The sequence below is a fragment of the Passer domesticus genome, chromosome 25, assembly GCF_036417665.1.
Source record: "Passer domesticus isolate bPasDom1 chromosome 25, bPasDom1.hap1, whole genome shotgun sequence".
NCBI classification, from domain to species: domain Eukaryota; kingdom Metazoa; phylum Chordata; class Aves; order Passeriformes; family Passeridae; genus Passer; species Passer domesticus.
The window spans coordinates 5535762-5552006 of NC_087498.1; the positions used below are offsets into that span (position 1 = coordinate 5535762).

Genomic DNA, 16245 nt, shown 5'->3' on the forward strand with positions numbered 1-16245 from the left:
GGGCTGGCACCAGCAGCACGGGGCTGGCACAGTCCGGGCTTTGGCTCCCTAAAAATGTGCTTGGGATGGGGAACAAACCTGCCCTGAGTCCCTGGCTCCCACTGAGAGCTCAATGTGGCTCCAGCAGCGCTTCCCTGGGGAGCAGGATCAGCAGAGAGAGGGGCCAGACCTGGACCTGCTGCTCCTGCATTTATTTCTGTTTCTCTCCTGCTTCTGCTGCTGCTCCTGGGTTTGGGATTTCCACAGTGAAACCCTGCTCTGTGTCCCTGTCCCTGCTGCTGTGCAGAGACAGGAACTCTGCCCTTTGCAGAGCTGGGGGTTTGCCTCCACTCATCCCTCTGGGAGCCCTTGGGCACCTCTCGTGCCCAAATTCCTGGCCCAGGTGCCAGGGGGAGAGTGCCCAGCCCCAGGCGCCCTCAGAGCCCCTCAGCCCTGCCCAGAGCTCTCCATCTCCCTCAAGGGATGAGCTCTGCCAGCCACAACCCCCAGCCCCTGGCAGGAGGAGGCTGGGGAAGGTTTTTTCCCCTCTAAAAAAACCTTCAGGACACAATCCTAGTAGGATTAAAAGAGAAAAAGTTGACATTTCAGCCTGCAATTCCATGTGGAAAGTTTTAAACACAGCTTCAGCAAATTCTGCTGGAGTAGGGAATAGTAGAGGAGCCCTAAAGACAGGAAGGGGTTAAATGCCTGGTGGCCTCAGAAGAGGAAGAAATCCTGCACTTAAACATAAAGATGAGATTATAAACAACTCTGTTAACCAAAACTATCTGAAACCTGAGAGGCTTTTGTCACTGCAATCCCAATTTCACTACTTCGGTCAGCCTAACATATTGCTACCAGACATCTGGGCTGCCTGGAGCCAAACTCTGCCTCTGCCTGAAATCTGGGGAGGCCAGAGGGCACCGGCTTTTGTCCTGGTGTTCTTCTGACAACAAAAGCAGAGAACAGCTGCAAAAATTGTCCTGTGTGTTCAGCGGGAGGAGGAGGATGAGGAGGAGGAGGAGGAGGAGCTGCTCTTCGGCAGCTTTGGCTCTCCAGGTGGTTTAGGCTGGTTTTGGAGTCCTTCACAGAGACAGTGAGACACAGGAGGTCTGAAGGAGATCCCCTGCGGGCCCGGGGAGATGTCGCTGTCACATCTCGGTGTCGGCGGGGCTGTGCTGCCGGCCGTTCTTGGAGCCCGTCCCGTTCTCCTGCGCGCCCCCGTTCAGGTTCGGCTTCTCCTGCAGCTCCGCCGGCTCCTGGGACGGCGACATCAGCATGGTGTTCCCCTGGCTGCCGTTCTCCGTGTAGTAGGGGTCTTCAGCCTGGGGACACAAGGGACAGAGTCAGGGAGGGGAAGGGGAAAGGTCCCTGCTGTCCCCAGGCAGGAGGGACAGACAGACACAGCTCAGGGCTGCTGGCAAGAAGGGGAGCAGAGGCTCTGAACCAAGGTGGAGCAAGAAAACCACCCAGGAGCTGCACTTTCCCCTCCAGCACCTGCAGGAGAAGATTTTTTGCCAGGTTTTGTTGTTTTCTCCCAATCAAGTTTTGGAGCTGACCTTGCCTTGGGGCAGAACCTCTGCTGGCCGCTTTGGCCAAGGAAGAATCACAATTGAATGGAAATGATGGAAATCGTCTCTTTTCCTTCCCCTCCCCGTCCTTTGAAGTGCAGAGCTCGCTGCCAGGTGTGGCAGAAGTGCAGAACTGCAGCTCTGGGTGCTGCTGTTGCTGCGAGGAGGAGCAGGTGCCTCTGAGGACCCAGGAGAATTCCCCAGACCTTGTGCAGCCCTGGAACCGGCAATCCCAGGTGGCAATTCCCAGCTGGAATCCCCTCAGCAGCCGGGCTGGAGTTCACTCAGTCCCTTTTCCATGGGCGGGCTGGACACTCCTCACCTGGAGCTGGGCTTGGCACTGCCAGGGGGTCCCGTGCCACACGCTGCCACTGCTGCCAGCCCCAGGGGCACCAGGCAGTGTCCCTGCCTCTGACCCAGCTCTGGGGACATCCCTCCTGGGCAGGAATTGCCCCGATGGCCTCCAGGGCACAGCTGCTCACGCTGGGCAGTGGTGGGGGAATCGTGGCCCAGCCTCGCTTTACACAGGGTCACATCCCCAAAAATCACCGGAGGGGAGGAGTCCTCAGGGTGAATGGAAATAGGAAATTTCTGCCTCTTTCTTTCTTTATATGTTTTATTACCATCCTGGTGGGGAGAAATTGCCTTTATTGCAGCACGGGTACAGACACGGGGCTCACACAGGAAATGGGAACTGGGGAGTCACTGCTCAGGACAGGCCCATGAGGGGCTCTGGAGGGCTCTTGCTGGATGAGCTCTTACTGCTGAGCAAAAAGAAGTGTCAGACCTGTCAGACGTGTGGGAAAGGGGCCGTGCTGCTGCAGGAGCTGATTTTGGAAGAGGACAGAGTCTCCCCTTCCCCCTGTGCAGTGACCCTGCCCTTCCCACGAGGAGGGGACACACAGGGGGAGCCCCAGGGCTGGGGACACCCCCGTGCTGCCCCCCCGGGCTGGGGGCTCCTGTCTACCCGCGGCTGTGCCACCTGTAAGCACTGACCAGCCTCTGGCCCGCGGGGCTCCAGCTGCGCCGCCTCATCAGGAAATACCCGGCCAGCCCCAGGAAGGCCAGCAGCAGCCCAGATGTCACCAGGGCGATCAGCGTCCTCTGGGAAGGCTCCCGCCGGCTCCCCGTGCTCTCCTTTTTAAGGGATTCTATTCCAAGCTGCGGGGAAAAAAGGAAAACGGCAAAGGGAGCGGGGAGCGGGACAAACAGGAAATGTTTGCGTCTTGCACAGGCTTCAGACAATGCTGCTGTCACCTCTTGGGGACTGCACGGCAGCCCAGCTGGGCTCTGCTGCCCTGGCAGCCCTCACAGGCTCCCTGCCAGCCTGGGGGCTCCTTGGCACAGGGAGTTCTGTGCTCTGGGGTTTGGAGATCTCTGAGCTCTGCTGTTGGTGCCCTGGGCACCCCTGGGGCTCAGCCCAGCAGCCAGAGGAGCCTCAGGGGCGTGCTGGGGGCAGGAATTCATTCATGCCAGCCTGCTCCTTTGGAGAAGCCGAGTGCCAGTGGCACCCTGAGGGTCACTGCTGGTCTGACCTCTGCTGAGGAGGCACTCCAGCGTTCACAGAGCCATTGTGCTGGCTCTCTGGTGCTGCATTGCTGCTGCCTGGCTCCAACCACACAATCCCAGGCTGGCTTGGACCTTACAAATCACCCAGTGCCACCCCTGCCGTGGGCAGGGACGCCTTCCACCATCCCAGGCTGCTCCAGCCCTGTCCAGCCTGGCCTTGGGCACTTCAGGGATCCCTGCCCTCCTCCAGACTCAGGTCCCAGCGTGTCCCCAGCCTCAGCCGACAGCTACAGCCCTCACCCCTCCGGCCACCTGGCCAGGCACAGTTTGCAGCCAAATTTGCTTGAGGGATTTACCTTTTCCCAGTGAGACTTCTGGAGCGTGTTCAGAAGTTTGTCAGGATCTGCAAGGTTCAAAACAGGAGAGCAGATCACACACTTTACACACGTTAAATATGTTCATCACACACATTACACACATTAAATATGCTCATCCCACACATTACACACATTAAATGTTCATCACATGTTACACATATTAAATATGATCATCACACACTTTACCCACATTAAATATGTTCATCACACGTTACATTAAATATGTTCATCACACACGTTACCCACATTAAATATGATCATCACATACTTTACACATGTTAAATGTTCATCACACACGTTACACATGCACACGTTCTGGACAGGAATCACACACCCTGCAGCTCAGGGCACACCAAGAACCCTGCTGAGCTGAGGATGTACCTGCAGGCAGTTCCACAGCTCCAGGGGTGCAGCAGGACCCCAGAAGAGAGAGCAGAATTGCAGAGAGGTTTCTCCTGTCAGGATCCCCCACAGGGAGCCCCTGTCCCCTGCCCACACCTGGGGGTCCCTCACTGACCTTTCTCTCCTTTGAGGATGAGGAGCAAACAGTCCCTGTCCAGGCTGGATGGAGTCAGTTTGATCTCACAGGGGGGCTCCACGCCGTGGGTTCTATTTTCACACAGTGCTTGCCATAAATCCAATCCCTTCCTCTCCAGAAAGTGCTCCTGCCAAGTTTTCAGGAAGAGCAGCCATTAATCCAAGCAAACTGAGCAATTCTCTGCCTTGGCCATGCTGGTGGAGGTGTTGTGCTTTCCCATGTGAATTTTGGTGGCTCCTCAGTGCCCTGCAGGGTGTCAGACCCTCCCCTCCCACTCCAGCACTGCCCAGAGCCCCAACACCTTGGAGGTGCTCATTTCTCATGTCTTAATTAATGAGAATAAATGATATTATTATGAAGATATTATTAGCAACTCTTGAAAATGGCATTTAAACAAAGCTAAATTTAGGCTCTGAATCGCATGGCAAGTCTCCCCAGTTTTTGGGCTGGAACAGCTGAAGAGCCCTATTGTTTCAGAGTCCCAGGCAGGGGCTGGGAAAGGAGGGAAATAACAAAGAAGCATTGAGCCTTCCTGTTTAGGAAATGTCTTCAGTGTTTTTGCTAGGTTGCTGATCAAAGGCTAGGTAAAAAACCACATTTCTCACATTTTAGAGCTGCGCTGACGCTGGGGGAGGAAGAGGAAGAGGAAGAGTGAGGAGCTGCAGCCTTTGTGGGCCGGTTTGTGGATCAGACAGGATGGGCTTTCAGCCCCAGCCAGGCTCGCAGGCTGAGCCCAGCTTTGCCAAAACCCTGCTCAGCCCCCTGACCCCCCACCCCAGAGGCACAGAGAGCTGCACCGAGCCCTGCCCTGGGCTCCATCCCCCCGGGGCTGTGGAAGGCAGAGCCCCCCTGTCCTGGCACGGCCTCTGTGCCCTCCTCCCCTGCCCAGAGCTGCCCAGGACCATCCCCAGCTCCCTCCATCCTCCCCAAGTGCAAAACCGCAGCAGCTCCTCCACGGGAGAACAACAAACAAATCGTTTTCAGCTGTTTCTATAGAGCTTGGCTCACGGGGGGGAGGAAGGCCAAGATGGAACAAGAGACCCAAGTGTGTATTTTCCTTTCTGCGCTGTGGAAAGAACTCATCGGAGTGTCAGAGTTTCCCTTTGCAATTAGCGGCCGGTGCCAGCTGATTGCTCATTTGCCTCGGGAAAGGCCAGGGGGAGACAGGGACATGGCAGGACAGATCTCCTCTGGCTCCAGGTCCAGCCTGAGCCGCCTGGTCCCGCCGGGGCTGCGGGATGGGCTCTGCTGTGGGCTGGGGGGCAGAGGGGACATTTTCCAGAGCAGAAATCCATTTTGAATAAGATGAAATGTACATCTTTGAGTTAAGTCTGTAGCTTGCAAAGGTAGCTCTTTGGTCTGAGTGCCTGCTCTTGCTAAAAGCTCTGAGGAACTGCTTCAGCCGAGGGCAGAGATAAGGGGGGCAGACAGAGAGAGCAGGGCAAAGTGACCCAGGAATTCTTTCTGATAAAGAAGAATTAGCTTCAAATGTAACGAGAAATCAGCAGAATGAACACGTATGAACCTATTGTGAAATCACATGCACATGTGTTTGAGGGGGAGATAAAAATCTGGAGTTCCCAGAGGCACGGATGTCATTTAGGGGGAACAAGGGGAACGATCCCCACATGGTCAGTGCTGTAATTAACACACGTGTAATGAACACACTGGGTAATGAACACACTGGGTAGCAAACACACCAGCTTTACAACTTTCACAAAGTCGTGCAGTTTGTTTGCTTCTGCACATCAGGCAGGAGCCCCCGACAGCCCTGCAGGGAGCTGGGGGTGCCTGGGGTGCTCACGAGGAGGGAGGGCTGGGGGTGTGAGCCGTGGCTGGGTGGGATATTCTGGGTGTTCTGTACACCCATTTATCCCAGGATGCTCACAACTCATGGCTCTGTGGGATGTTCTAGGTGTTCTGTACACCCATTTATCCCAGGATGCTCACAGCCCAGGGCTCTGAGGAATGTTCTAGGTGTGTTGCACACCCATTTATCCCAGGATGCTCACAGCCCGTGGCTCTGTGGGATGTTCTAGGTGTTCTGTACACCCATTTATCCCGGGATGCTCACAGCCCGTGGCTCTGTGGGATGTTCTAGGTGTTCTGTACACCCATTTATCCCGGGATGCTCACAGCCCGTGCCCAGGTGGAGCAGAGCTGGGTTCCAGCTGGGATCCCAGCAGTTTCCCTCTGGGTTCCTGCTCCAGCACAGCCCCTGCACACAGGAACGAGCCTAAATGCCATTTAATCACTCTCGTGCAGCCAGGCTCGCTCAGCCTAACTACCGCGGGCTCAATGACAACATTAAATTGTCTATTTTATAGATATCTCTCACCCAGGGCACTGCTGTCTCACAGGACCCAGCCCCCTGCACCCTCTGGGGCAGGCTGTGCCTCCAGGTCTCTTCCCCCCAGCCCTGCAGACCCCTGTGCTGTTACAAATGCCTCATTTTTGGTGCTCAAGGCCAAGGCCAGTCACAGAGAGCCTGGGACTCCCTCGGGAGTTGCTGGGGATGCTGAGCAGCTCCTTGCAATGCCCTGTTTGCTTTCCTAGGCCACTTGGCAAGACAAAAAAAGGCACTTTTGTTTCCAGCAGGGAAGAGGAAGAAGAAGAACAAAGGCACCTTCCTGCTGGATGCGCTGGGAGCTGCTTCAGAAGCCGAGCTGCCCCCAGAGCTCAGAGGAAAAAAGGAGATTTGTGCAGCTGGGAGCTCGCATTTCCCCTGCAACCCTGCGGGATCCTCCCCTTTGGGACCCTCCTGCACCAGCCCAGGGGGACCCGCTGGAGCCCCCCCACCCCAGAGAGCCCCCGGGGGTGCAGAGTGACCCCGGGGCTGCAGGGGACACTCACGCAGGTGCTGGACTCGTTGAGCTGCAGGCAGATGGCCCCGGTGTCACCCTGGTCCCTGGCACCGTGGCAGCTGATGGCACGGAGGGCAGGCTGCAAGGGAGAGAGCACAGGGGGTGTCGGTGCCCTGCCGGGGCTGGGGACAGCCCGGCCCCCCCAGGGCAGCCCCCTCCTCACCTGGGAGCCGCTGTGCAGGGCTGTGGTGGCAGCAGGGACAGCAGCAGGCTCCGGGGTGGCCGCAGAGCTGGGGGGGCCCAAGGTGAGTGTCCTGTCCTCGGGCTGGCTCGTGGGGACCCCCGGGGACCCCAGGGACCCCGGGGAGGAGCCCAGCAGTGCTGTGGAGGCAGGGCTGGGCTGGGGGCCCGTTGTCTGCTGGCCAAGGAGCTCTGGTGGTGTCGGGCTGGTGGCCTCGGAGCTGGCTGTGGCTGCAGCTTGGGGGAAACGCAGAGAGAAGGGCTCAGGAGAGAGTCTGGAGCTTGTGAGCTCAGTGAGAGATGTGACACGGGTCTGTCAGAGGCAGCAGCGGCACCAGGAGCTGCTGGCTCTCCAGGGAACGCTCATTAGCCCTGCCTAATTACACACACCCACACTGGGGACAGTGGGCTCGTTTCTGGGCCACCACGGCAAAGGTGACACCGGCCACTCCATTGTCCCCAGCTCCTCCTTGGCCCCGAGGCTTCCAGAGGAGGCTGTGATCCCAAACAGCGCCAGGGAAAGGCTCCCTGCACCCTCCCCTCCCTTCAGAGCCCTTCAGAGCCTGAGCCCATCAGGGAACCCCACACTGGTTTGGGTTGGAATGGAAATTAAATCCCATCCAGTGCCACCCCTGCCAGGGCAGGGACACCTTCCCTGTCCCAGGTGCTCCCAGCCCTGCCCAGCCTGGCCCTGGCACTGCCAGGGATCCAGGGGCAGCCCCAGCTGCTCTGGGCACCTGTGCCAGGCCTGCCATCCTTCCAGGGCACAATTCCTGCCCAAGATCTAATCCAAACCTCCCTCCTCCAGCCTAAAGCCATCCCCCTTGTCCTCTCCTCCCAAAGGGACTCCTACAGGTGCTCTCCCAACATGTGTGGACAGATAAACATCACTGAGCTGTTGGTTTTGACCAGGACAGGGCTGAGCTGCCAGGTGGGATTTTTTTGGATGGAATTAAACCTTGTGACCACACTCAGCCTCTTCTTTTCAGAGCACAAACCATGCCTTAATGGCATTAATAAACGTAATTATAACCACAGGAGCTACAAGCAGTGACAGAGGGAGCAAAGGCAGAGGTTACCAGAGGTTGCTTTGGTGCTGCTGCTGTCGCCTGTGGCTGTGCTGTCCGTGGTGGCAGGGCTGGCTGTCCCTCTGCTGCTGTCCCTCGCTGTTCCTGCGGGGCTGGGGGCGGCCGTGGTGCTCCCAGCAGCAAAACCTGGGGGAACAGGAGCTCTGAGGGGCTGCTGAGCCCCTGGGGAAAGCAGGAAAGGTTCAGTAGCTCTCCCAAAGTCGCTTTTTCTTGCCCCAAAAACCCCTGGAGAGGCTCAGGGGTGAAACTTTTCATCTGGCTGGTGCAGCCCTTGAGGGGCTCCGGGGCTCCCAGAGCGGGAGGAAGGCTCTGCCCTCAGCCCACCCCATCCCCAGCTCGCTGGTGGATGCCCAGAGCTCTGCACGAAGCTGGGTTTCAGAGCAGTTTGGGTTTCTAATCCTGGGAGGAAAGAATCAAGCCTTGGAAGAGATCACTTGTGTGCCTCAGGATAGATAAGTTGGATTTGCAGTTGCAGGCAGGATCTCAAAGTAAATAGAAACATTCCCACTGGCTTGGGCTCAGCCCTGACTCATGAGTGAAAACATCTTTGGAGGTAAAGCTGAATGTTTGGAGAGTGGTTTGCTGTTCTAACCTAAAGTTTATATATTGCTTCCTGCTGCCTTACAGAGATGACACTTCCAGCTTTCCCTTCTGGAAGGAGCCGTGTGAGTCAATGAAAATGCATTTCTGCCCATTCCTCAGCTCCTCTCCCCAGGATCTATTCCCACTTTTAGCAAACAGCTCCAGTCTCTACCCCAGGGCTCTTGGTGTTTAAGATTCTTATCCAGGCACTAAAGAGAAAATCATACAGAATGTTTTGTTTCATTTGTAGCTCTGCCCAGGGGAGCCCCAGCTCCAAGAACAGTTACTTCATCCTCCCAAACCACCCTGAGAGATGGAGCAGCTCTGGCAGGTCCTGAGCAGGATCTGCAGCCAGGGAACAGCACTGGAGCTGGGCATGGGGCTGGCAGGAGCTGCTCCTGGCTGGGTCAGCCCCACAGAGCCGGGGGGGCTGGGAAGAGCAGCAGGGGTTGGTTTGGCTGTGGTGGCAGGGACAGAGCTGCTGCTCCTGCTGTGGGAGACTGGGAAATGTGGGGCTCAGACTGGACCTGAGGGGGTGCCCACACTGCTGCTGCCCGTCCTGATCCATCCCATCCCATCCTGATCCATCTCATCCATCCATCCTGATCCATCCCATCCATCCTGTCCATGCTATCCATCCCATCCCGATCCATCCTAACCATCCCATCCTGATCCATCCCATCCTGATCCATCCCATCCTGATCTATTTCATCCATTCATCCTGATTCATCCTGATCCATCCCATCCCATCCCATCCTGATTCATCCTGATCCATCCTGCTCCATTCTTTCCATCCCATCCATCCCATCCATCCTATCCATCCCATCCTATCCATCCTGATCCATCCCATCCTGATCCATCCTAACCATCCCATCCTATCCATCTCAATCCATCCTATCCATCCTATCAATCCTACCTATCCTATCCATTCTATCTATCCCAATCCATCCTATCCATCCCATCCCATCCCATCCCATCCCATCCCATCCCATCCCATCCCATCCCATCCCATCCCATCCCATCCCACCCCTCCCACCCCTCCTGGGCTGCAGCTGCTCGGGGCCCAGCTGAGGGCTCAGTGCAGGTGTCTGGAGCTGGACTTTGGGTTCTGGCCCAGCTTTTAGTGCAGGGGGAGAAGTTCCTCCTCCTTCCCCAAGGCACTTCCAGCTGGTTAAGTCACCGAGCTTTCCTGCTGACCTTGAGCAAATGAAAAGCAGGAGGCAGGAACTGCGTGCCCGGAGCAAGGAGCAGCCCAGAGGCAGAGCCAGGCTTTGGGCAGGGCCAGGCTTTAGGGAGAACCAGGCTTTAGGGAGAACCAGGCTTTAGGGAGAAGCAGGCTTTAGGCAGAGTCAGGCTTTGGGCAGGACCAGGCTTTAGGGAGAACCAGGCTTTAGGCAGAGTCAGGCTTTGGGCAGAGTCAGGCTTTGGGCAGAGCCAGGCTTTAGGGAGAACCAGGCTTTAAGGAGAACCAGGCTTTGGGCAGAGCCAGGCTTTGGGCAGAACCAGGCTTTGGGCAGGGCCAGGCTTTGGGCAGAGCCAGGCTTTAGGCAGAGCCAGGCTTTAGGCCCAGCTCTGTCCTCACATCAGCAGCAAATGCAGCTCCTGGCCTGACCTCGGGGTGCCACAGCCACCCACGCACCTCTGAGCTGCTCCGATGTTTGCAGAGCACCGGGGATTCCTCATCGAAGCTTTCAGCCCTGGCTGTTGGACTGGAGCCCGGCTGCTCTCGGTGTGCTTTGGGACAGGAGCTGTCACTCTGGATTTCTTTCTCTGGCCTTTCTTGGGGCATGTGCAGGAGCTTTTCCACACAACGTGGATGAGGGTTTTTGTGAAATCTTTGGGCTCGTGAGATAAATAATGATCCAGATGTGGGCTGGCTAACCCACGTGGTGCTCAGCTAAAGAGGGTTATTTATTGCAGCATACATTTTTAATGGCTTTATTAAACTTTGTCAGTTTGTTAGGATTGAGGGTTTAGAGTTTAAGCCAAGCTATTTATTAACCTGGGAGAAATCTTCACCTGGCAATGCAAGCACGTGCAGGAGCAAAACCATGCAGAGATGGGAAAGAAAATTGCACTTCCCAGCCCCCATTGTGTTCACCCACCTAGGTTTTAAAAAGTAAATGAGTTTTTAAAGATATTTTAATAATGGGGCTTAGGAAGGATCTTAGATTGAATAAAGAAAAGACAACAACAGAAATGTTAAACTTGCTCCAGACTCATCCCTGAGCACTAAGCCAGGGCCACAAACAAGCTCTGCAGTGGCAAAGGTTCAGGAAAGAGGAGGGAAATTTCCACCACTGGATCCCAACACTGACCCACAGCAAACAGAGCTGAGGGAGCTGAGTTCCTCTGGGGATCTGCAGGACCTGCACCCCTGGGCTGATTCCCCTCTGGCAAACCCTGAGCTCAGCCTGGGGCTCCTGGGGCACCTGAGACACGAGCCCAGGGCCAGGGCAGCTCCTCCAGCTCTGCCTTTAGCAGGGTTTGTTCCCTGGGATGGGATGGATGGGATGGATGGGATGGGATGGGATGGGATGGGATGGGATGGGATGGGATGGGATGGGATGGGATGGGATGGGATGCCCTGAGCTGGCACAGGGGCACTGCTGGTACCAGGGCTGCAGGGGAGGGTGAGGAGCCATGGGATGAAGAACAGGAAGGTAAAGGGACCATGGGATGCAGGAGAGGAGCTCTGGGGATGAAGGAGGGGAACTCTGGGGATTCAGAGGAGTTCTGGGCTGGGGCATGCTGGAAAGGGGCTCTGGGCTGAGGGATGCAGGAGACAAGTTCTGGGGATGGTGGAAAAGGGCTCTGGACTGGGGCATGCTGGAAAGGGGCTGTGGGCTGAGGGATGCAGGAGACAAGTTCTGGGGATGGTGGAAAAGGGCTCTGGGCTGAGGGATGCAGGAGACAAGTTCTGGGGATGGTGGAAAGGGGCTCTGGACTGGGGCATGCAGGAAAGGGGCTGTGGGCTGGGGGCTGCAGAGCCCTGGGGCCGCAGCCAGCCCCAGCTCCCCCAGCAGCCCCTCCAAGCACTCCAGCCGGCATTACTCATGCCTTTCCAGCTCCACAGCTCTCAGCCATGTGGCAGGAATTCAAGCGGGTGGAGCCCTCTTCCCTCTGGAAATATCTGATAAAAATCCCTTCCCTCCCCCTTTTCCTTGGCCCAGACAGGATGTGGGTGTGGGGCCGGGGGCGGGGGGCTGGGGGAGCCCCCCGAGCTGCCCCACCAAAGCCCAGCTGCTGCTCCCAGGCTTTCCTTGGGGCTGGGGCCTCTTGGGCAGCCCAGCACCTTCCCGGGGTTGAGATTTCTCCTGGCTGGAGCAGCAGCCTCTAAAGGATGTTAAACTCGAGCAGCTGGAAGTTTTAAAGTCTCTTTTTCCTTTCCTGATATCCAGAACTTTCACAAGAGTTGCAAAAGGAGTGGAGCAAAGAAAGAACGTGTGAAAATGGTAAGAAAAGAGATTTTTCTAAAAATCAAGATTGGCAGAGATGAATGAAAAACATATAAAAAAGAAAGATGAAAGGATAAGTGAAAGAATGAAGTGTTTTTATTAGGCACAAATACAATCCAGCCTCCCTGCTCCATGCTCGCTCTGAGACAAGCACAGGACAGCTCTCCAAGTGCTTTATCCATCCCCAGCTTCCCAACACAAGCTGCTCACAGCATCCTCCCAGGGGCTTGGGAGGGTCTGGGAACTGCAGCCCACTCTGCAGAGCAGGGCTGGCTCTAAACCCCTCCTTGGAACTCGGGAGGAACCCCAGAGAACCCGGCAGAAGGAGCCTTTCCTGGATTTGGGGTTGGCTTTCCCTGGGGTTGGACCAGGCTGGAGCCTGGATCCTGGCTCTGGACCCCAGAACCAAACCCCATCCTCCCCAGAGCAAACCCCCCACACAGCACATCTGCAGGACCCTGCCCTGCCCCAGTGTGGGTTTTTTTCCTATAATCCCCGTGCCCTGAGCTGCAGGTGCCCCGGGAGCAGGAGGAGCCCCGTGCTCCCACCCCGCAGGAGCAGCTCCAGCCCCAAGGCACAGAGCTGGGATTTCCAGGGCACTTGCACAACTGGAGCCTTTGATGGCTTCTCTGGGACTCCCCACGGAGCTGAGGAAGGAGCAGAGCCCCGAGGATGATTTTTCCCAGCAGCTACACCGAGGAGAAACCAACCTCCTCCACCTTCCAGGCAGGAATATCCTGCAGGAATGATGGGCTGTGCAAGCACATTTTGCATAAATCATTAAAGCCCCTGCTGCCCACCAGCTTTGCCCTTCCAAAACCCGAGCTTTTTATCACTTTTATGACTTTTCCATCTCTTTTGTTTTGTAAAGGAGCTCCGGGTTTGGAACAGGAGGTTTGAAGCTCGAGGTTTGCCTCACACCTTTGTCTCACACCCTCGCTCGCTTCAGCCCAGCCACACAGCCCTGAATGCCATTTTTCTCACAGAAAATTGGGTTTTTTTTTTCAATTCCTTTAAAATTAACACAGAGTGGAGGGTCAACCAGCAGCTCAGGTGAACAATTTACCTGGGCAGCCAGGGGAACATGAAAGGAGCTCTGTGAAACAGGAGAACAAAACCCAGCCCATTCCTGCAATAGATCTCCTCGCTCACATTCGTGTGAGTAAGAAAAAATCACATTTGAGGAGACACCCGCAGGCTCCTGGCTCCTGTCCCAGCACACCAGGCAACACACAGAGTGCTGCTTCACTTTTTTAGTCCTTTTTTATTACCTCATGGCTGTTGGGTTTGGGACAAAAGTGATAATATTTCCCTAAAACATAACCCCTTCAAAAGTAACACCTAGAGAAAAATCTCGGCGCTGTTATTCATTGCTTCACATGATGAATATTTGAAGAGCTGCAATAGGAGATTTTAATATTTATGGAGACTCATTTGATTTTCAGCAAATGTTTAGTTCCAACCACAAAACAAAAGCGTGGCTCATTTACACCAGCGCGGGCTGAGAGACAGCTTGAACTGTGGCTGCACTCCCTGATAACTCCTCGTGCTATCCAGGAGTTTGTGGGGAGTTTAGATCCCCGTTCCTGTCCCTTTTAGAGCAGCAGTGAGGTTTTGGGGTGGGACAGCATCCCAAACTCCTGGAGAAGCATCTTCCCCCCAGGAGCTGCCCCAGCCCGGTCCCTGCTGCCACCCGGGCTTGGGGACATCAGTACTCACCAGCCAGCTCCAGCAGGCAGAGGATGCAGAGGAGCTGCCTCCACTCCATGGCTCTGGGAGCTCCCAAGCAGCGTTCCCTGCTCCGGGCTGCTCAGTCCCGCAGCAGCTCTGAGCTCATGCGGCTTGCTCGGAGTTCAAGCCTTTGAGATCACTCGCTGCTGGGGTGGGTTTCTCTTCAGGGGTTGTGCTTGTGCTTCAGGACTGCGAGGTGGAGTTTCTCGGCTTTGATTTCCCAGTTTTATATAGTTCGTGGCAAGCTCACTATCACTTAGGTAATTTTCTCCTCCCCGCTTTCCTGCCAGCAGCTTCAAAACAAACAAAGGATCGGCCCTCTCCCCAGCAAAGGATCCCAAAGGCTCGCTGGGATTAACTCTTTCCTGAGAGCTGCTGCTTTCCTGTCCAAGGAGGGCAGGACACAGCCTGGTCCAGCTGGATGCAGGGACACAGCCCAGCCTGCAGCTGAGCTCCTTCAGAGCAAAGCAAAGCCAGCCCGAGGACAGCAGAGCTCTGGGGAAACCCAGGTCCAGCCCAGAGAGCCCCAAGCGTGGTCCTGGCGCAGTGGAAAACAGGGGAATGCTGAAAATGGGCTTCAGAATCAGAGATTTTCTCAGCAAATTAAGCAGGGAACTCAAGGATGTGAAATCATGGCTGAGCTGAGGAGAAGTAACTCCATTAGCTGCACTAAATTAAACAGGGAGCACGAGTGAGATGGGTTGGAGAAGGTCTGGGGCACAGAAAAACCCACAGGCAAAAAGCTTTGGCACTAAACCTGGAGCAGGAGCAGGACGGGAGAGCAGGAACTTCCCCGAGCTCGTTAGGAATGCTTTGTGGGAGCCTTGGAGCAGCGCAGAGCTCGGGCTGCAGTTTTATTGCCAGCTGAGCCTCACCAAGTGGGAAACTTGGCTCAGTTTCTGCGCTGCAGACACACGTGGGAGCAGCTCAGGAAGGGCAGCATGAGGGATGCTCTGTGTCCCCACAGGGATGTCCGTCCTGGAATGTTCCAGGCCAGCTTGGAGGGGATTTGGAGCAGCCTGGGATAGGGCAAGGTGTCCCTGCCCATGGCAGGGGTGGAATGAGAGGATCCCTAATATCCCTTCCAACCCAAACCAGTCTGGGAGTCAAATTATGGCCTTTGGGTATTAAAAAAATAAGAGGTGAACGCTTGGGAAACAACTGCAGTTCAGTATTAATTCCATCTTTTTTATAGCTTGATGATGAGGTGACTAAAGGAGTCATTGGGAACAGGAAATTGAAAAATGAGGTGGACAGGAAAGAAAGCTGTGGAAAGAAGGATGAGGAAGCTCTTACTCAGTGTATTCTCTTTTCCTGGATGCTCCTGCAACACTTCTGCAGTCACAGTCACAGAAACTGCCCTGGGTTTTAAGGGACCCAAAAACTCATTGGATGCAGGCAGGAATGGGCATCATTTGTCTGTAGCCAGAAAAGGATTAAAAAACACACAAAAAAACCCAGGATGGCGTTACCTACAAAGAAATCCTCAAATAGTATTTCCACATTTATTGTAGGATAAAATTCCAGGAGCTTTTGCTTTTAGCATAGTACAGGAGCTGGATGAGATGATGTTTAAATGTCCCTTCCAACTCAAAGCCTTCTCTGATTCTGTGGCAGGAAAATGTTTCTTGGAAGGAAACATCTGTGGCTCAGCAAAGGGCTCCAACGTCTATATAAAGATTTCTATTATGTTCAGTAATCTATTACTGACAGGGACACGCAGCTCTGTGAAAGGCCAAAATATCCCCATAAAAAGTGGTCTAAAACCTGAGTGTGGGCACAGCCCTGCTGACTCCAGCAGCTCCCACCAAGAATTTTCCCTTTTTTTCCCTTTTTCCTCCCTCAAACACACACACACACATTGACTCAGTGTGTAACCACGTTTTACATTGCATGTCAGCCCAGAAAATGAATTCAGAGATGAAATGTGAAAGGCAGAGTGAGACAAGAGTCTTATTTAAATAACAGATATGTTTTTGTCTATGAAAGTGAGAATTTGGGTTGAATAACACGACTGAAAATCAGAGTGATGGATCCATGGAGGAGTTTGGGTTGGAAAGGACATTGAAGGCCATCCCTGCTGTGGACAGGGACACTCTCCACAGCCCAGGCTGCTCCTGGGTAAAGAAACCAACGGGATCATCCCGGTCTGGCTGCTGGGTTTGTTTCACCTTTCCAAACCAGCCCAGAAATAGAGAGCTGGACTAAAAATAGGCTGAGGCCAGGCCTGGCAGGCACCGTGCAGGGGAAGCTGTGGGTTTGGTTTCCAGTGGAAGCTGCTTTGGGTTGGAAGGACATTCCCTGTGTCAGGGATGTGGGATTTCATTCCTGTTTATGCACTGCCCGTGTCAGACCATCCCACAGAATT

The 16245-nt window shown here is 55.1% G+C and overlaps 1 protein-coding gene across 1 annotated transcript; it reads right to left on the reverse strand.

Moving 5' to 3' along the window:
* Window positions 1-556: 556 nt before the first annotated feature.
* On the reverse strand, window positions 557-14318 carry CD34 (CD34 molecule). Its single transcript, XM_064399106.1, has 8 exons — window positions 13866-14318; window positions 8098-8232; window positions 7002-7255; window positions 6828-6917; window positions 3954-4101; window positions 3416-3462; window positions 2547-2711; window positions 557-1304 (listed from the first exon to the last, which is right to left on the reverse strand). The coding sequence occupies exons 1-8, from the start codon at window positions 13912-13914 to the stop codon at window positions 1131-1133; spliced, it is 1062 nt and encodes a 353-aa protein (XP_064255176.1). The 5' UTR covers window positions 13915-14318; the 3' UTR covers window positions 557-1130.
* Window positions 14319-16245: the final 1927 nt, after the last annotated feature.

Excerpts from the sequence above, each read along its gene's own strand:
- CD34 (XM_064399106.1), bottom strand. The coding sequence starts at position 13,914 with ATGGAGTGGAGGCAGCTCCTCTGCATCCTCTGCCTGCTGGAGCTGGCT. Across the intron at positions 6,918-7,001 it reads CCCTGCACAGCGGCTCCCAG|CCTGCCCTCCGTGCCATCAG; the intron begins GTGAGGAGGGGG and ends TCTCCCTTGCAG. Across the intron at positions 3,463-3,953 it reads CATCCTCAAAGGAGAGAAAG|ATCCTGACAAACTTCTGAAC; the intron begins GTCAGTGAGGGA and ends TGAACCTTGCAG.